The following is a 21415-nucleotide window of genomic DNA, read 5'->3' on the forward strand; positions in this document are numbered from 1 at the left end:
AATTGCTTGGACCTACATCAAACCTAACACTACATGACACAAGACCATGCTCTTTATCCATCTTTCCTCCACATGAGGTGAGCACAATGGCCCTGGCCATTTCATGTTGCATTTGCAAACGAACTTGATGGCATACAAAAGTTACCATTAGAGTGACCCTTGTTATTCTTTCCCTCTCACAGCCATCTGCCCTCAGAGAAACCGGGCGCACTGACCATCCTTTACCCCTTGGAGAAGTGTTTCGTGGTAAAGAAATGGTAAGTTGAGTTCATAAGTTCTTTGTTGATAATATGATATGACACACACCCGACTACGCGGTACAACGCGGTACCAATGTTGAAACCAATCACTCTGCAATGGGAATGTTGAAGGGCTTACTTGAAAAAAACCGTATTGGTCCGCTTTCAGCGGAATAGGGAGCATTCATTGATGACTGAACTGGGCACGAAATATTGTCTGACATGGAACAAAATATCCTAACGAACCCATCCCACCATTCAAGGAATGACACATGTCAGGTAATCATGTCAAAGTCTACTTACACCACTGGATAGGTCTACAGATATAAATCAGCACATGTAATGTCATGAATGTACGAATTCGAGGCCTGCAGCATGTACAGTTAATTTGCGTGATCATCGAGCAACCTGGAAGTCAATTTTCTTAGTCCATATAATGTAAACCATTTGCGTATGTTGTAACTGCCTAGAATCCAGAATTATTAAGGGAGCAGGAAGGAGTGGGCGTCTGTGGTTTCTGAGTGTGAGGGGTATAGTGGTGTCTGTTGACTGTGCTTTAAGAGCAGCATGATGCCAGGCATGATGCAAGTCTCTCTTAAAGCACAGTCAACAGACATGTGATTTCAGTATCAGGTCTTACATTGTAGCAATGCGAAAATGTAAGCAATTTTGGTAAGGTCCGTCATTTGTTATGACCGAGTAGCTTGTAGAGTGACTCAACCACTCTCTTGATTACAGCGGCCGCCTCAGCACCACCACGCGGGGCCTAATGGTATTAGGCTAAGTAGCTTCGCGCGATGCACCATTCTGGGAAAACTCAATGAGAAAGTATGCTCATTAGCATAATATATTCTTAGCTCCAGCTCGAGGTAATCTTGCGCAGGGTTTCTTCGGCCAAGATTCATTGTGGTGGAAAACGTCTAGTACAAAGAACGCCTGGCTTGCACCAGACTAATAAGTGAAGAAATTCGGGCTGTGCGATACTACTGTGATAAAAATGACCATTGCAGAGACTCTGTGACGTAGGCATTTACGTTTTACAGTTAAAATTGCTCACAAAAGACGATAAGGAATGATTATTTATTGGCATTTCCTGAACTATATACCTTCTAATTATCACTTTACCTCAATAGGTTGACGTTAGGTCGCGAGCTTTTCTTTCCTCGTGACAATATACAGCAAAATAGTTACAACCCCACAATCGCGCTATAAGTCCATAATAAGGCAACGGTGACCCGTTATAAATGTTTCGCTACGCGGCGCGCGAATTTTTTTTCTGCAGGATACTTCTGCCACAGTGTACATCTGACAGCCAATCACAATTGGCGCGATCTTTGACGTCATACTGTTTATTTATGCATGATAATGCAAATACAATGGACGATACCGAGTCGCATGCCGAGTGCCACTTCAACTGTGAATGTGACAATAGTTCATTGTCTGACCCCAATTATGCTCAACTCAAGGTTTGTGTCGTAGTGTTTAGGAATGAATTGCACAGATTCATTGTAAAATTGATGATATTATGCGTACAAAAGAGGCATCAGCTGATCTGATCGCTACATTGCAGTGCATGCATTGATTTGTGAAATTTTGAGGGGCAGTGACACTGACAGTGTTGCCAATGTTGATAATTATTAAAGGGACAGTGTATCCGATGTCTCGCGATTTGTGAAATTTTAAGGGGCAGTGACACTGACAGTGTTGCCAATGTTGATAATTATTAAAGGGACAGTGTATCCGATGTCTGCTGTTGAAGGTATCAGGCCTATTTTGGTAGTTTGAACATTGTTGAAGGGCCATTGTATAAAACACATTTTGACAAGCAAACAAAATAAATTGAATGGTGGCGCCACCTATGCATATACAGCAGAACTAGTTACACGGTTGACAGATAAACATTCAACCTCGGCTATTTTGCCGAGCACAGTGCGCCTTTAACAGACAAGTCCAATAAATACAGTCCACTCGACAATGAAAATACATGTTAAGATACTGCAAATAAATATATTTTAGCTAATATACTCCTCTAACCATTTGCTAACTTGTTCTTTCCAAGATTATCAGAACACGTGGCGTTGTTGACATTATTGCGCCATGTGGAAAGATGATGTCAACAAAGACACGTGCTTGCCTTGAATTCTGATTGGCTGTCAGATGTACACTATGGCAGAAGTATCCTGCAGAAAAAAATTTCGCACGCGGCGCGTTGAGTCCTTGCGTCCAGGTGTGCATGCGATGACAATCGCTCGTATGCGATGGTAATCTCAGGTACCTCCGGGAGATCCCAGCAACCTGCGAACCTTATCAAACCGGTTCGACTTCGCGGTGACAATATGGCCGATTGTGTCCAAACTTGAAATTACCGTAAGTATCAGTGCCAAGTTGCCTCTCATTAATTACACCAATACTTCTAAAATTATCTTGGTGATCCATATTCAAAACATTCAGAAGAACGAAATGAATTGAGAAAATATTTCAGAATTCAGGGCAATAATAATAAGACAATTATTTGGCTAAATGTGACCAAATGTGAACACGCTTTCGAATACCAATTGAAAGTTGCAACATTGTTGGATAACAGTGTTTAATATTAAGCCCATAAATAAGTATTAATTGAACTGTGTTATCAAGAGTATTAAGTAATGGCAAATATCTGGCATTAAACATTGATGTCTATTACTATTTACTTGAATTGATTGGCGCTATATTTATCATTAAAATTGATCCTTTTGACGGATTAATTTTTCTTATTCGCCTGTTTAAACAGCCTTGCTGGCGATTGGTGGTGTCCATACGCCATCCAATGGGAGTGAGTGAAGTGGTCAAGTTCTCATAAATATTTATTAAACCGAGATTTACAAATTACAATACAGCACCGTACTGTGAATTACAGTTACCCGTAAGGCGATAACTTATGACTCTCCAACGCAGTTTCCTTTACCATTGGTTTAATTGTGGAACTTAAGAAGCCAAAACGTTCGTCCGTCGTGAGGGATACCCATGCCAATAAGTATTTAGAGTCGGCAATATCCCTGTGCGTTGTCATGAACTTTGATTCCGATGCCATGAAACGTTAGTTATTGTTTTAAAATTGCAGATTGCTGATAGAAAAGGCAAAGTCCATCTTGTTCCGTCCACGCCACATTTTCAGGTAAGTGCCCATAATCCTTATAATAGTCAATTCCAAACCAAGCGGAGGAAAGCCACTGCTAGCCCAATTTAGTACAGCAAATGCATTGCAGATATAGGCTATCTCGAAGTAAAGTGCCCTTCAAACTTGGCACATGTGATTGGACCCCAACACAGATACGAAATATTCCATTGGAATGCAAAAGATGGATGCAACTGCATCAAAATATCAAATATCAAAATATTTAATCCTTCGTGTAAAGAAAAGTTTGAGAAAGGCTTAGACAACACTCCTAGCATGCCTGGCGAGTGTCCCGAAGGATCTAAAAGTTTATATTTTAAAAATTCTATTGTTAAATGTTAGGTGTAGAACAATGGGAAAACGTTGTAGTTGCATCTATTTTTTTACAGTCAAATGGCATATTTTGTATCTTTATTGGGGTCCAATCACATGTGCCAAGTTTGAAAAGCACTTTACTGGAACTTTTTTCGAGATAGCCTATACATGTAATGCGTGTACTGTTGTAAATGGGGTTAGCAGTGGCTTCCTCCGACTGGTGTGAAATAGACTATTGGCCTCTGCAAATGACGAAACTTAGAAATAAAAATCGCCCAAGTCGTCAATAAGCATTGAAAAACAAATTTTGTTCGATTTTAGTGAGAAGAGAAAAACTACTTAGCAGCTGCTAAAGGCAATTTCAACTCTTTGAGTGCTTGTAAAACATTATACATGTTCAATTGCAGCGCGCACGTGTATCGGTAATACTATACCACAGTCATGATCTATCAAATTGCAGTTGGGCGCAAACTTGCTTTACTATGTACTTTTTTGATCACAGGCTCTTGTCCAGTTGAACATTTTTAGCAGGAAGTCTTGCAATGGCAGCAGTGCAGAGGTAATTATATTTTAACTGTTGCCGTATTTGTTTCATCACGTCAAATTTTCAATTTGGTATAAAATTTGGGTGTGGAGAGGATCGCAGTCTCTCTTAGTGCTTAGAGGAATGGTATGTTTAAACGATAAACTAATAATCGCATCAGACGGTGAGTATACTGACAGTTATTCCGAAGCGGCTAGCAGACAACAGCAAATAAACTGAAAGCACGGGCAGATTCTACCGCTAATATTTCCTGTTCTATGGCACTCGACGTGGATTTACTGGTTGGTATTTCTAGGTGATAGATCAAACACATCAATAAAATAGAAGACAAAACAATACATAATCTAATTTCAGCACTAAAAGGACTTCTTTTGCTGCATTGAGTCCATATTGTTAAAATTTTCATCAGTATATTACAAGTTCGAGTCAGTGATTCCATCACAGGGTGTAGCCCGTATTTGGCTCACCGTAGGAGAGTCTGTACAATACCGCTGTGTCCGTCGTCCGTCGTCGTCGTCGTCGTCGACGTCGTCTGTATCCGGTTTTTTTCACCGTACACCGGTGAACGACGAAAACCAACCTGAGCATTACTACCATCGTCGCTTGGCCTCATATAAGAAACGGAGACCCGACAGAGTGCTCGTTCATTTGGAAATATACGAATCTTGGCCCGACCATGTCTTTCTAAAGGCAAATTTCTCGAGAAATACTTGACAGATTAAATCGAAACTAATGGTTTCCGTTAGAAGAAATCAATAGATTTATTTTGTGACCAAGAAATCGTAGATCCAAGATACATATATGATTGATTGCTTTCAATTATCTGAAGAAAACGCCCCAATTACCTAATTCTAAGTGCGACTTTTCTGTTTATTCCTTTATGGTAATATTCACAGAAACTTTCTGCCTGCTCATTTCTGCAGCCCGAACTCCTTGAAAGGACATTGTCTGCAGTAAAAAACCTGGATGCGGACAGCTATTTGACATCGGACCCAGTGAGCCTTAAACTAGAGATGAAATTGGTAAATATTTACCCTGTCTTACTGACCCCCTCTCCTACCCTTGTCAGAACATAAGAAATCACTCCCTCCCCTCCCCGTCCATGATAGAAATTTTAATTTGGAGTAAATCATATACGTGCGCCTACATGTATTTACTGTTATAATAGGCTACTTATTACAATTCACTGAATGCGATTTCACATTAATTTCTCGACGCATGCGATTTTTACGTGTAGTGCAGCATAAAATAACAAAGCACTACTGTCTTGTTTACTTTCCATGTAGGCTACTATACCCAACGCTCTCAGAAATAAATTGTTTGAATTTTTCGAAAAACATGTTTTTCAGGTCTTTGGCCAACACAAATATGTACCCCTAAAGTTGTTTTAAGTAAAGAAACCCTAAAGCTCTGGGAGTAGCATTTCTATTCACCGTTTTAACCTGCACAATGATACATTTCTTTTTCGTCAGATGAGTTCAACTCTACTTCACTGCGCGGTGCTCAATGAACAGCGTGAACGTGTGGAGGAACTGCTACTGAATGAAAAGGGTGCAAGGGGATCAGTGGACAAGGTATACTAACAACTCACCAAGTTTTGAGTGCGAAGAAAGTTCTAACCAAGGCTTGGAGAGATTACGTACATTTCATTCATACATGTACATTATTGTATCTTTCGTACTTGTGGGTCTGCAGTCATCTGAGCAATGATGATGTACGTGCGTGAATAGAAGATGCTAGAAAAGGTGGTTAATTGCTTTTAGATTTTTTAAATTGTGTTAGTACCATATTTGACAACAACGTACGGTAACCCAGCACTACTAAAACACGGAATTCCACGGATTACGGAACGTATGACGGATTGTGACTCTTGTCATACCCGGAGATTCGAATGGATTTGATTTTTAATTTGGAAGTGACTATTTGGCAACCCCGGCTTACCAAACAGCGACTTTTTCTTGTCCTGAATGGAGAGCCCTCCGATTGGCTAATGTGTTGTAAAGTCTCCAGCTCGCCAAACAGGGTAGATTTTTTACCTGTTTGGCAAGCCCGGCTGGCCGAACAGGGTGGCTTTTTAGTGCTGTTTGGCAAGCGGCTCTCCAAACAGGACAAAAAAAGATGCCTGTTCGGCGAGCGGCTTGCCAAATAGACCCGGCCTTTTAATTATCTATTTTAGCAATTAATTCCTTCAATAGATCAGATATATTTGATTTGTACGATGGAAAGATTGCGCAAGATCCAACAATATATTCTGATCCAATATGGTGCTATTTCAATTTATTACGTGATATTTTGTATTCCTGATATTTATTGCAAATTGTATACATAATATGCAGTATGTGGGGGACAACCAAGAGGTGACCCTTTTTTATCAAGGAAGTGACTACCTAATCTGATATAATGAAGGAGATGAAGGTGCCAAAGGATAATTGATGATCAAAAAATCAATCCCATGTGAAGTACAGATCCTTGGCATCACAATCCGTGACCCGTTCCGTAATCCGTGGAATTCCGTGGAATTCTGTGTTTCAGTAATGCCGACGGTAGCCTCCACTGGGTCTGCGTATATGAATAAGTCGAACTTCGCTGTCCCAATACATTTTCCATTAGCCTCGTGGTTTTTGCTCATTCCTCAACATAGAATATAGTCAATTTTGTCCACCTTCTAATTTTCAATCCACGTCGTGGTTTACTACGAACTGCTGTTATGCCGTACTCGGTCCATAGTTCGATTAAGTGACATTATGTAATACATACATGTAACTGACATAGGCAATGAGTAAGGATATTCGTTGTACCTTTTCAGATTGTCAATTTATCAATTTTCTTGTTGAAATTGCAGTACGATCGCACTGCTCTACACATAGCAGCATTGATTCGTGATCCTCAGATGGTGACATCGCTAGCAGATTCCAAGGATATTGACAGGCGGGACATGGTAGGCGTTTTACTCGTTTGTGTTAATGAAAAAACATGTCATCTTCAGTTTAGGTCCAACTTGAACAGTACGACGAAGGGGGGGGGGGGGGGGTGGCGTGCCTCCTGCACCCCTCTTAAGTCCGCAACTGTTGTGTGCGCTTTGTTCTGAATTTTCATGAAGAGAATGATGAAACAAAAACTGAATAATGCAACCTCTATTTCCAGGGGTCAATGCGCTCCCCACTTCCGGTGGTCCTCTTATTAACCCCTTGACACATCTAAAAATAAAAGCTCTGTGATACTAAAGACAATTACATAAATATCGATGACGTCACTCGCTATCACATGTTATTGTCTAATTAGCATGTTATGATGATCAACGCATACAATTTTCTAAGTCGGTCGTAGATGTCAATTATACCGTAATCTTATTCCATTCAATTCCCATCTTACTGAATTTTAGGCCAAATGATCATTCGTCCACAGAGAAGAATGCGAGGAAGCGAATCACGCAGCCGTTGCAAAACAGGCCTGTTGCTATCATTGTGTCACACTCCGAAACTAGGATACCGTCGGTTGAATTTCCAGTAGGCCTCCTCACTGAAGATTGAATAGCGCAATCATCCAATCGCCCCTATATATCTATTGTTCGGGTAAATTCGACATCTACGACGTACTTAGAAAATATACAAAATCTGCTCGGCGGTCGAAGCGGTGTATGTGGGCCGTTATTGTATGAACAGCAATACAAGCCTTGAATTCTCTACGTCACTACGTCATCTCCAGATTCTGGCAGTGACGCGGCTTGTGGCGTAGGGGTGTTACAAGGGTCTACGTAGCCTGATATCATTAGGCCCCACCTGGTGGTGCTGAGGCGGCCGCTACCGGCGGCCTAATTCTAAACGATTTTATTTTTGTAATACTTGACCAGAATTTTGGAAAAGATCTTCGGCTAGGCATAAGTTTTAGTGTTTTAACGACGTAAAAATGTGTCTAACTATTGGTTTTTCATATGAGTTGTCTGTTTCAGTCATAAATTACACAAATTTGATTGTAGTATGGACAAGCAGATTTAATTCAATGAAATATTCCATGTTTGAAAATCGACGACCAACTTCTGTTATATACATGGACATGTACATTGTCCCTACTCTCCCTACAGGTGGCGAGTGTGTAACGTAACCACTATTGGCCAGTTCCGGGCCACTCTCTGTAATGTAACCAAGAGTGTTTGAGTCACTCCAGGGTCTACGGTGCAGCCATTTTGAATTGCTAATCAAGTACTCCTCGAATGGAGAGGTTGTGAACAATATAATACGCATTGGTGGTACGAATAGCTACCAAAACAGACATTTCAGTTGAAATCTAATTCTAATTACCACCTTGTTGTCAAAACGCCTTTTTGTTGTGGAAACTAAAACTCAGGTTCTTAATCAACTAACCTGCTCTCTTACTGTGACATTTCCTTATTCTTTTATTCAGTTTGGGAAGTCGCCACTTTACCTTGCAGCTGAGAGTGGTAACACAGAGAATGTTAGCATCATGATGGAACTTGGTGCTGAGCCCGATACTGTAGACATGGTAATGTTACCGAAACCTCTCGACATATATAATTATCATATCCGCTATAAAATTACCATGATAACTTGAACAAAAGAGTAATGTTGATCTTTGCAATTCGTTTTTGTAATGCATATTTTATACTTTATATTTATATTTTATAATGCATATTTTATTAATCTCTATTTTAGGATAGCGACGTCTCTTTTTCTAGTCTTCTGTTTGTGCGACTGTTGAAGAGATTAAAAAGGGTCCGACCAAAAAGTATTATACTTTCGTTAGACGGCATTGTTAATCAGATAATTATGGATCGGCAAATGTACAAACAAAATTTTGTGTTTCCGGTAGTATTTTGTATTAAATGTGTCTGTTTTCATCTACAGTTTGGCCTCTCTCCAATATTTGCCGCGATTCGAGGGAGGTGGTTGGAAACTGTAAACTTGCTGCTGTCAAAAGATGTTGACATCAACCGTCAGTGTAAGGTATGGTGGTTGCTGCAATTCGCAAAATAAAGAGGGCGGGGGTGGTCATGAATTTGCCACAGTCAATTTTGAAGTCAAGTCGTAGTTAGAATATGCCATTGGCATCAGCTTCTGCACACTTTTAAGCCTTAGTTTGGAAAATATTGCGTCCCATTTTACGCCTGTTCCTTTAAAACCCGAACATTTTGTGAGAACATTCTTCTTTTGCTTGAACTGACTACGTGTAACCAATACTTTGAGATTATCATGCGTGCGAACTTTGCCACGAGCTTCAGTCGCATTAAAGAATTGTATGCAAATACTGTTACCAAAAAGCTCCTCATTGTATCTTTCTTGTTCATTCTCTCTGCAGATCGGAGCTGCACCTATCCATTTCGCAGCCTTGAACGGCGATATTGAGATAGTCCGTGTTCTCTTAGACAAAGGAGCAAAGGCCAACCTGGTCGATAAGGTAAGCATTTCAATGAAAGGATGTATATAGCAATGTACTGGTTAGTATTAAAAGTGTAATATTCAAAATATTATTTAACTGTAGCTTAATTACCATAGCACATTTTGAAAGATGATAAAAACGACTTTCAGTCCCAATTTTTCCATGTTTCAGATGGAAGCAACTCCATTAATCTTGGCAGCAAGGTTCGGCAACATCAAAGTCGGTCTCAAACTCCTCGAAGTATACACTCCTGAAGATGTCAGGAAAGCTAATATGGTAAGGCTCCCAGACAAAAGCACTACAAAATTCCTGGTGATGAATCTAGTTTCGTTCAAGACAAAATAATGTCACTGTGACAAAAAAGCCCGAGTCATCAATTAGTCATCATAGATGTGATAGAACGGCAAATCTGTTGCCCAAGATAAACCCTTCGTCGCGTTTTTGAAGAAGTACTGGTAAAAGTTTTTCAGTGTACAATTATGAGATCCGGCTTTAACTTTTCTTTTTTATTGGTAAGGTCATTTCTTGGTGATTGCATTTTATGCAGTCATGCAATCATCGTTTAAGACTGTGGGGAAGCGGTCGCACTGATCACCTGCTCATTGTATCTTACAGATGAATAAGGCTTATTTAAATCCATTGCCTCTCCCCAGGGAAGCTTGTTACCCGGTAATATTATCATATAGTAACATAAAGATTCATATTTAGAAAAAGGAATCTTCGATTTTACCTGGGGCCTTTGATACGAACCTTTATGATTTGTTTCAGGACGGGGATCAAGCCATTCACTTTGCAGTCACGACTGATAACCTTGAACTGGTGGAAACGCTGATTGATCGAGGAGCTGATAAGGACGCCAAAAATGAGGTACCGTATATATGTTGTGCACTTATACGCGATAAGAGGAACCATACTTACGAAAGTTCCACAGTATTTGGTTCCACCCTAACACCAAAGCTGCATCAAATGTTTGCTTGAACCACTGTCTATATAAGATCTTACAGTGGGTCATTCACTTTTCCTCTCAGGTCGAATTCCCGGCGGCTTTTTTAGTATATTCCTCCGTTTATTCTGCGTTTGTGAGCAGGCGTTACAGGATGCGATATCAAACCCCAGCCCTCATGTATGTTGTCTTTGACATTCTTCTGTAGCAGCAGGGCCGTATTTAACCTCTTGATCAAGGCGAGTGGGAGAGCTGGAGGGGAGGGGGAGTGGGCAGAACACCACTTTTCGTCCTAAATCTCTATGAAAAACACGTTTTTTTTCCAGATGTCTTGGGACAGTAGCCCCTATAGTCCCTTCCCCTATCTACGGCCTTGAAGTGGAAGGTTTCTGTAATTTGGCTATATCTTTTTCAGTTTGGTTTCACTCCTCTTCACTTCGCTGTTCTCTCTCGTAACCTCCCGGCCGTGACTTTTCTAGTGAAAAAAGCGGGAGTGAATGTAAATGCAGTCGACAAGGTAATCAGTGTTGAGTATTGTGTCTGAGTGGATGTTGTTTGAAGCTTTTGTTTGCACCATGCTATGGTCCCAAATACACGAAATCACGAGAAGTGTTGATCCTAGCACTGTCCTTTTGCATTTTGTTGTAATTTTTCCAAACATATTATAATAACACACAGTTTTGACGTCAAAACCTGTGTGTCAATTTATATTTATATGTGCATCAGCCTTGTGCATTACTGTACTATGCATTATATAGTAACATAAAGATTCATATTTAGAAAAAGGAATCTTCGATTTCACCTGGGGCCTTTTATACGAACCTTCATGATTTGTTTCAGGACGGAAATCAAGCCATTCACTTTGCAGTCACGACTGCTAACCTTGAACTGGTGGAAACGCTGATTGATCGAGGAGCTGATAAGGACGCCAAAAATGAGGTACCGTATATATATTGTGGACTTATACGCGATAAGAGGAACCATACTTACGAAAGTTCCACAGTATTTGGTTCCATCCTAACACCAAAGCTGCATCAAATGTTTGCTTGAACCACTGTCTATATAAGATCTTACAGTGGGTCATTCACTTTTCCTCTCAGGTCGAATTCCCGGCGGCTTTTTTAGTATATTCCTCCGTTTATTCTGCGTTTGTGAGCAGGCGTTACAGGATGCGATATCAAACCCCAGCCCTCATGGATGTTGTCTTTGACATTCTTTTATAGCAGCAGGGTCGTATTTAACCTCTAGATCAAGGCAAGGGGGAGAGGTGGATGGGAGGGGGAGAGGGCAGAACACCACTTGTCGTCATAGATCTCTATGAAAAACACGTTTTTTTCAGATGTCTTAGGTAGTAGCCCCTATAGTCCCTTCCCCTATCTACGGCCTTGAAGTGGAAGGTTTCTGTAATTTAGCTATATCTTTTTCAGTTTGGTTTCACTCCTCTTCACCTCGCTGTTCTCTCTGGTAACCTTCTGGCCGTGTCTTTTCTAGTGAAAAAAGCGGGAGTGAATGTAAATGCAGCCGACAAGGTAATCAGTGTTGAGTATTGTGTCTGAGTGGATGTTGTTTGAAGCTTTTGTTTGCACCATGCTATGGTCCCAAATACACGAAATCACGAGAAGTGTTGATCCTAGCACTGTCCTTTTGCATTTTGTTGTGATTTTTCCCAACATATTATAATAACACACAGTTTTGACGTCAAAAACTGTGTGTCAATGTGTATTCATATGTGCATCGGCCTTGTGCATTACGGTACTATGCATTAAAAAGTTATCCTGATGTGTCTATGGCTAGCCACCCGGCAATTTCCCTCTATAACTGGCGGAACTCCCTCTTTGAATGTCAGCAGTCTATTATGGGTATTGGGTAGCTTAGATGGATAAGAAAAATACAAGTTGGCAAGGACAAAGTGGCTTTATTCCAGCACCTTCATATACCTAGGCTTGCCGGAGCCTACGTCCCTGCTTATAATCTTACCCAGTCTGATATTTTGCAGATGTTAAACACGCCAATGGACCTGGCTGCTCAGGGGGATGAGACGGAATTGATTTCCCTTTTGAAGAAATATGGTGGACGCAAGGGCCCACGGAAACAGGTATTTAATGAAACGACTTGTGATAATTTACAAAATGTAAAACGTTATTGGCTTGTTTTAAATTTTGTCAGAAGGGCACGAATAAAAACCATCATTGATAGCATTATATTGGGGGTAGGGTGACATCAACAATCTTCACATCGGAAATATCAATTACAGAGAAACAGGAAGCTCCCTTTTGATCTCTCAGCGAAATCAAGATAGTGATTACGATAGAATGTTCGAAAGTTTAGGGGAGAAACGCGCGAGTAGAACTTTGTTTTGCCAGCGATATCGGAGCAAACCCCTTGCCTTGCCAAAACTCAACAATTTCGGCTGCTTCACGCGAACAAACAGTTTGTATCCAAAATAATTCGTGACTCGGTGTTGGTGATCTTCAGGAACTCTAATAACCCTTCATAATTAAATATACATGTAGTAGGATGTAAGATATAGGCCTACATGTAACGTTAGTTATAAATATTTCATTCCTTTCAGGTCCCAGTAACTGGCAAAGAACAAAAATCCTTGACATTCCCACAAGTAGCTGCTACTGACGCATTAGCAGTTCATCAGACACCACCAGAAACGGAGAACCCAGGACCATGTTCTGACTCATCTCCATCTGAACTCCAAATTCGCACCGAAGACCCTCGTCTGCGTCCGATCCTGAAGAAGGTTGATGTAACAAGAATGGTGAATGACTTAGAAAACCTGCTAAAGGACGCTGGCGCAGAGGTGCTCACACAGAAAAACATCGTGTTTCGTCAGAGGAATTTTGCAATGGGTGTCATTGGCCCAAAAGGTATAAGTACATGAATATAGAAACTATTGTTTTTTTGAGAATTCTTCAAATAGGCCTCGATTTGCATTCTATCAGAGTCAAAATATGTCAGTTAGGCGTTTTCGTGATGTTTACCGCTGCCAAACGAATGGTGTTTACAACAACTTTAAAAGGAATTACAGTACTTTTGTCTAAAATTGAAGGGCACGTGATTGTACACGTGTAATTTACTTGTCTAAAACGAAAACCCAATCAGTAGGTCTAACTGAAACCAGAAAGATATACATACCATAGTGATAGTGATTATTATGAATTCTGTTTTTAGGGGGAAGGTTAGCCTTTGCTGATGAGTCCGTGACAATGACCATTCCACCTGGTGCTTTGTCTGATACTCGGGTGATTTCATGCTTCCGGCCGATCGGCCCAAATGGCGATGACCAAGGAAGACAGCCGAACAAAGACTGGATTTTCTGTACACCGGAGCTCATTTGCGGACCTGATGGAACAAAGTTCAACACACCTATTACAATACGGTTCCGGCACTCCATTCACGTTGGCGAGGATGGAAGCTGCAGGGGAGAGAATATCAAAGTCGTTTTAAAGGGCGACACGGAGGAAAAATGGCAAGACGTGGCTGGTGGTTTACGATTTGATGGACGATGGGTTTCCATCAATATTGCCCATTTCACTAGCGTCAGTTGTGCTATTCCAAGGCAGGAATATCAACGTGATGATCGGTTCGATGTCCTATTGTCCACTGGTTTAACTGTAATTTCACCGACTCAACCTGACGGAGCGCAGGCTGTGGTTCCGGGGACACCGACTCATCTCCATGTTTTCATAACTCATCACGATGATGGCCTGATGCAGGTGAATATCAGAACGCACGTACAGCACACTTCAGAATCCCCCCCCCCTTTTGATCATACTAAAACGACTTGGAAATGGATGTAAAAGAAAGAAGCAACATGGACATTTAGTCCTTGTTAACTCTTGGTAGGCCTGTATCTGGTGTGTGGTTAATGGAAATGTCCACCTTACTGTTTTGTCAAGAGTTTCTTGTGTCACTGAATGCTATTTTATAGACAAAAATGTTTAATGCCTAATATACTCAACCCTACCAGAAGAAGATATATAAGGTAAAATGGGGGTATTCGTTGCACCTATTTCATCTATAACTTACGCAAGAGACTTCCAGGCAGATTCAGTATAATCCAAAACTGTTTATGTTGTGATACTCAAGAATCACCTCGCTCATATCCATGCTTTGGTTGGCTGAATAATTCCGTGGTTACCGGAATATGAATCAAAAACATTGCCATAGGCTATACTACAATTAGACCGGGGCTACAAATACCCCATTTTACCTTACCTTTATTAAATATTTCATCGCGAAATTAAAGACATTCCTTTATACTGATTATGCTACTGGACTTGAAATACGGTAGACACTATCACTTTTGAGGCTATCTTTGTAGAGTATCAGAATAAAGACAATTCGTAAATGTTTTGTCCTCATCTTTTTGGGTTCTAATATTGCGAACTAATAATTGGTTTCCTTGGAAAATGTCCAAATTCAATGCAGTTAGTCAATGTTCACAAATACATACCAAAAACTTTACTTATTTCGTTACCATGGGTACTAATCCTGTTTGGTCGGAAAGCTACGATCATCAAAAAACAAAATTTAAAGAAATTCGACCAATGGTTTGCGCTCCAGAGCCCAAAACCATGCGGACAAAATGTTTACGAATGGACTTTAGTTAGTAACCGCGTCTGCCCTCACTGTTCATTAGTTGGCCTATACTTTGCTGTTTTTAAGGATCTGAAGCAAGGAAGATTGGGTATGCCTAACAGCGAAGTCAGTCGCATCAACCGAGTGTTATGCTCCATCAATCCTCTCCTGGATCTGAGCATTGAAGGTCGTCCACACGATTTCAGGTTTAGCAACGGTAACACCATTGTAAGTGAACGGCTTTTTAATGTTTTACCTTTAAATCTTAGTTCAATGCATACATTTTATTTTTACTAACATGGATATCGTTGCTTACAAAATGATGTCATACTGACGTCACGAAAAACATTATCAACTCTCAACAGAGGACGGCATGACGCAACAATTTCAACGTCGCGCGATCGATGCTAACTTCACTTGGATACGGGGAATTTTTCTCGCCTAACTCTTGACTTGCAGGTTATTTTTGAATAAAACCTGAACACGATTTTGGTACACGAGCAGTTGTTCATCATCGGATAAGCATCACTATACCATCAAGAGAAATATCAACAGGAGGCCTATGTATCGTAGCTATTCTCAATGAAAACCATGTTGAACACCCTTCGGGGTGCGCACGCAGGATGTTATCAAATTTTTCTGATGTCATCAGATATAAATTTATATAAAAGTGTCGCAAAAATTAGTGAATTCTGTTTGTTACAACGCGAAGGTGTGTTGGGTTGCAGGGATGATAAGCACATCACACAAGAAGACATATGTGGAAGTAACACCATGCTTGGAGAAAAAATGCGCCTTTTCCAATAAGTGGCACATTGGCTTGCACTATATGTACAACATGTAATATTTTCTAAGAAGCTTCTCTACTGTTTTCATTGCAATTGTCATTTTGGTCAATCTATATTTCAGACAGTACAACTGAATGAAATGGCGAACCAGGTTACACATGATGTTGCAATCGCGGAAACAAATCGGGAGACTGAGTTCATGTTGATGCTTGAATTTGATCAATCGCATGGGTTGGGTAAATCAATCATCGAGCATAAAGTATGGAGGACAGATTATTCTAGTAGTGTCCCTCGAGAGATTTTCACGAAGGGCTCAGTAAGTATGCTAATCCATGTTTAGCAGTTGTATTCAGCCTGGTTTCCGCAAGAGCGGAGATTGGAAATTGCACGATTTTCATTGATAGTCGTTGGAATGATTCCGATGTAAGTAATTAGCTCAACAATAGTAACTGATCACAAGGCTTGTAGAACGCTTGAAACCGCCGGGTTTCCCGCTGTAGAAGAGACACTAGTTTACGAGGTTAGATTTGGTCACGTAGAGACTAAAGTTGTCTGAGCGGTTCCGGTAATGGTCGAGCCTTCCCGAAGATTGTCAGTTGGCATGCCCTACTTCTCCAAATGACGACAAAAAGAGCTTATCGATCCCAGCACATCATTGTAAGGATCGGATTCTTGAGTTTTGACTCGATCAAGCGAAATATTACATATTTTATTTCTTCAACAGGTTCCAATTTGTCGGAGTCCTAGAGTGAAATATAAATAAGTGCTTTGTGCACTGATCTACACATGCATAAAAAGTGCGCCCATCACAAACGTTTTACACAATTTTTATTCCAATTATATGTCGGTCTGTGTTTCTTTCAGTTAGTTGACGAACTAAAATGTAGCAGAAGACATGAATCGTCTCGGACCATCCCAAGAAGACCCCTGGTTCCGTACCCTATAACACAGGGCGTAATGCCACAGATCTCTGTTCAGCAACAGCCTCAACCAACTGGAATATTGGAACAATACCAACCACCCGGCCAAGCACAGGAAGAAGCTCAACTGCCACTTGAACAACTAATTGTACCGGTCATGCCGGTGGGTACAGTGACATGACAGTCATTTTGTCATTATGGTCGTGAATCATGTCATCCATTAAGAGGTGGTATAGTGGAATCGTGTCTAATAGCGAGGTTTCGCAACCCATACAAACGACGAAGTACCAATTACGAAGGTCTGGCTTCTTAACAAGTCCTCTGCTAATTCTTCTACGCGACACTCATAAATCGTCTTACTTACATGTAGTTGTACGTTGAATCGAAGGCATATGCAGAAAAGTCGTCGATAAAGTACATTAAAAACTGACTTCATGTTTTGTCGTTCGTAGCACTTGGTAAGTGTTTCGAAACCTGCTTAGGGTGCAAAACCTCACCAATGTCGTACATACGCCGATTAGGACAATCGTGCTAGATAAAGGGAATGGCACTTCCCTGTGAGGTAATTAGGATAATATACCAAGCAATGCTGTGACTTATTTTTTATCTTTTTATCTCAAAAAATGTTATGTCTTTTTGGTGGATGTTCGAAGCACAAAGCCTGTCATCTTTTTCTGTGATATCAAAACCATCGTCCTCTGTCTTTTTCTATTTTAGCTTGAGAACCAGATAGCTGTCCAGATTGACCAGATTGCAGACCGAGTTGCTGCACTTCAAGCACAGTACCATCTTCTGGTTGAGGTCAGAGACCACCATTGATGCGGCCCCTCCACTACGCCTAACCCGATGAACCTACAGGACGGAGCTGACCAATAGCCTACTGATACTTGGCCGTTAAATTCTGATCGATTTATGACAACTCGCCAACATCAGTCCAGCAATTGATGGACTGAGGGCCACTGGGCGAGACAAAGTACTGTCAGCGCACGAATATGTTTGTTTTACATTTTACTAGATGACCAGCTGTGATGTTTAATTATTTTGACATATTACAATACTGCGCATTCTAGTGACTTTACGCAATATCAGCGAAAAAAGGGAAATCGTATTTAATCCAAATATTATAAAACAGTAGATTCATTGGTCACCATTCTCGATGGGTCAACATCTTCTTAACATTCGTGCCGAAAGGGTATGATATATAATGCTTTGACGAAAAGTCAGAAACTCAAACTAAAATATCTTATGTGCCATTTCTTGGATGCCAAGTAATAACCCAGTTGATGCAAATGTGCCATATTTTCACAAGCAATATAAATTTGACATAGCATTTATAGTGTAGTAACTCGTGTAGTTGACTGGTGATAGTGCATGCCTATGCCTTTTGTGGAAGAGACGAGACCGCCATTGATTTTTTAAGCCTTTTAGCAGTTAAATTGTCAATGTTTGACCACGTCGCATCAAATACTACGTGGGGTTGTGAATCTGAAATTTGATATGATATTTCGGACAGTCAGGAAAGTGTATGATGAAAAGTAAACTGTTAGTTGACCACGAAAATATTGTGATAATCGACAAATTGGACAGACGTTGACATTTCCACTCTTTTCAGCAAACTGGCAGAAACATCTCAAAACACGCCCCCTATTGCCAAATTAGCAAAATTCAAAATTAATTTTGTCATCAATTAATATCTTTATATCTGTAGACTTGCTACACCAAATATCTTTTCAATACCTCTCCAAATATGCACTTTACAGTTAAAGACATACTCCCGTCTAGTTGATAGGTCTGGTACCTCCAACCTATGAATATTCAATGGTGGTCTTGTCTCGGAATGGCTTGGAATTGTGCCCCACAAGTATGGAATTAAGTTGTACACGTACATGTGTACCAGGTGATAGTACAATGTAATGTAATATGTATATGCAAATAACGATTTTTTCGTGATATAATAATTTCATCATGCATGACAAAAAATTGAATACTGTGTTTGATTCGTTGTAATTGAAGCTTTGGACTGGAAATGTGTCTTATACATTGCACAGCACGGTTGCATGTCGTTTACTTATAATGATAAAATACTGAAATACATTAATTTAAAGAGCTTTCGCAGGGCACGGATAAGTCAACTACATTTTAGCTATGTGTATCCGTAACCGGTAAGATGGTTTGTTTTGACTCGTTAAGCTCTCGCAATTCCTCGTGTTGGAGCGCACTTTCGTCACTTTGCCTCGAAGCGTAAGACAAGCAAGTCGCCCCCTTTTTAGCTCACCTCTTAGCAGAGGTGAGCTTATCCCATACCGTGGCGTCCGTCGTCCGTCGTCGTCGTCGGCGTCGTCGTCGTCGTCGTCGTCGTCGTCGTCGTCGTCGTCGTCGTCGTCGTCGTCGTCGTCGTCGTCCGTCGTCCGTTAGCAGGGCACGTTTCGTAACTGTTAGAGCTATTGAGTTGAAACTTGGTACACATGTACCCTTATGTAATGACACCTTGGAGACCAAGTTTCGGTCCGATTCATTTCATGGTTTGGCCACCAGGGGGCCAAACGTTAAAAGTGAAAATATGCAATATCTCCCTTAATAGTAGTTGGGAAATTTTGAAAAAAATATGGTAGGTACTTCTAGCAAAGGTGCATCATATATCCTCCGGGTTTTTGATTTGACCTCCTTTTCAAGGTCACAGAGGTCAAATGGTGTAAATTGGCCGTTAGGATGTAACGATGGCACGTTTCTAAACTGCAATGACTATTGATACCAAATTTGGTACACATTTACCCCTTAGTCAGGTGATCTCAGGGACCGAAGTTTGGTCCAATATGATTCACCACTTGACCACCAGGGGGCAAAATCCAATAACCTTAAAAATGTGATTATTCCTTAACTCTTTGCCCGATTGCCACCAATTTGATATCATGGGTACATCTAACCACCATACAGTAAATGTCACACAGGTTTTTAATTTGACCTTCTTGTCAAGGTCACATAGGTCAAATGGCGTAAATTCGCCGTCAGGCACGTTTCTTAACTGCAATGACTATTGATCACAAATTAAGTACACATGTACCCCTTGGTCAGGTGATCTCAGGTACCGAAGTTTGGTGCGATCTGATTTGCCGTTTGGCCTCCAGGGAGGGGGCCAAATCCTAAATTCTTCAAAATGCCATTATTCCCAGTAATGACTTGCCCGATTGGCACCAATTTTATATCATAGGTACATCTAATTCTAACAACCATTCAATGTGTCACCCGGGTCTTCTTTGATTTGACCTACTTTTCAAGGTCACAGAGGTCGAATGTACTGTAAATTGGCCATTTTGGGGAAATTGTAATTGCTTGGATCTACATCAAACCTAACACTACATGACACAATACCATGCTCTTTATCCATCTTTCCTCCACATGAGGTGAGCACAATGGCCCTGGCCATTTCATTTAATATGTTTTTGTTGACGTCCATGTTTGGTGTTAAACTTACATGTATAACTAATTGCGGACTGTTAGACTGATGCCAACGTAAGTGTAAATTAGTTTTATGTTTATCGTTGAATTTATGATTATAATTCCTCATTAATCAGGTAAATTATTGTAATGTTAGTTGGGGAACCACGCCCAAAATTAAACATGCCAAAAATGGTCCTGTTAAAAAGTTATGATTTATATAAATTTGGTGCTAAATGTCGTGTATTTTTACAGGTTTTAGATAAAACGCCATTCACTATATGAAACGACATCAGCTTTCTTCTGTGCCGAATCCCGGGCACAACAACATGAATCAATCTAAGGTATACCAACATGAGCGATTGAGAGCGTTTCCCGACGAAGATACGTTTTTTTTTTCGTGGGCAACGCTGCGTAAAATAACAAATGCCTTGGAAAGAACTATCTGAATCACTTATGTGGGTATAGGCCTTTCACGTCCTCTCCCATCCAATGTAAAATATAGACATGTAGTTACAGAATGACAATAAATTTTTCATTAAAGTGCAAGCCAGTATTGTTTTCTTTGACAAATAGTCGCCGTCCCGTTGTGACGGGGTGAAAGGAAGAGTTAACATGAGTTAACATACATGTAGAAGTCAAGTTTCCACATGAGCCCATTTGTATAGAAACGCCAGATAAGATATTAAATTTCACATTCGTACAAGACATTGGTTTCACATGCCATAAATCCCTGAAAAATCTCTGACCAATAGGGTAGGACTATTGAGACGTGGGGCCCACATTTACTTTCACACCAGAGTAAACTTGATGATCCTGGAAAAGAACGAATGCAGCGAGACAGTTATTTCCAGAGATGCCTTTTCCTTATAACGCTATTTGAAAGAAAAATTATGTCCCTTGGCGCAGCCAACGCAACAAGCCAGGAAAAATTTGTTTGGACGGTAAGAGCTTACATTTCATCGGTAAAATGTGGCATTTACAGCTTCAACGACGATGAAAAACCCACAGCAAATAAAAGATAGGGGCATTAACAGTGTTGGGATTCGGACAGTGTCGGCTAATCACTGTCCGCTATGGTTGCCGAAGC

At 40.5% G+C, this 21415-nt stretch overlaps 1 protein-coding gene across 12 annotated transcripts in view; it reads left to right on the forward strand.

Annotated features, from left to right (window-relative positions):
* Window positions 1-20867, forward strand: part of LOC135497359 (ankyrin-1-like) — a 37983-nt gene extending 17116 nt beyond the window's left edge. For 3 of the 12 annotated variants that reach the window (XM_064787189.1, XM_064787190.1, XM_064787188.1), the window contains exons 3-23: window positions 183-257; window positions 3340-3393; window positions 4211-4267; window positions 5149-5274; window positions 5725-5826; window positions 7095-7190; window positions 8654-8752; window positions 9115-9213; window positions 9566-9664; window positions 9818-9922; window positions 10415-10513; window positions 11005-11106; window positions 11430-11528; window positions 12017-12118; window positions 12586-12684; window positions 13162-13468; window positions 13773-14317; window positions 15270-15410; window positions 16092-16286; window positions 16835-17053; window positions 17608-20867. In XM_064787189.1, coding sequence (XP_064643259.1) covers window positions 183-257; window positions 3340-3393; window positions 4211-4267; window positions 5149-5274; window positions 5725-5826; window positions 7095-7190; window positions 8654-8752; window positions 9115-9213; window positions 9566-9664; window positions 9818-9922; window positions 10415-10513; window positions 11005-11106; window positions 11430-11528; window positions 12017-12118; window positions 12586-12684; window positions 13162-13468; window positions 13773-14317; window positions 15270-15410; window positions 16092-16286; window positions 16835-17053; window positions 17608-17709 — 2922 coding nt within the window. In that variant the 3' untranslated portion in view covers window positions 17710-20867. Of the gene's footprint in view, window positions 1-182; window positions 258-2457; window positions 2607-3339; window positions 3394-4210; window positions 4268-5148; window positions 5275-5724; window positions 5827-7094; window positions 7191-8653; window positions 8753-9114; window positions 9214-9565; window positions 9665-9817; window positions 9923-10414; window positions 10514-11004; window positions 11107-11429; window positions 11529-12016; window positions 12119-12585; window positions 12685-13161; window positions 13469-13772; window positions 14318-15269; window positions 15411-16091; window positions 16287-16834; window positions 17054-17607 lie in introns of those variants that run through there. The other 9 variants (XM_064787193.1, XM_064787192.1, XM_064787194.1 and 6 more) reach the window with 7 other exon arrangements.
* Window positions 20868-21415: the final 548 nt, after the last annotated feature.

Source organism: Lineus longissimus, chromosome 12 (genome assembly GCF_910592395.1).
Source record: "Lineus longissimus chromosome 12, tnLinLong1.2, whole genome shotgun sequence".
Classification (NCBI taxonomy): domain Eukaryota; kingdom Metazoa; phylum Nemertea; class Pilidiophora; order Heteronemertea; family Lineidae; genus Lineus; species Lineus longissimus.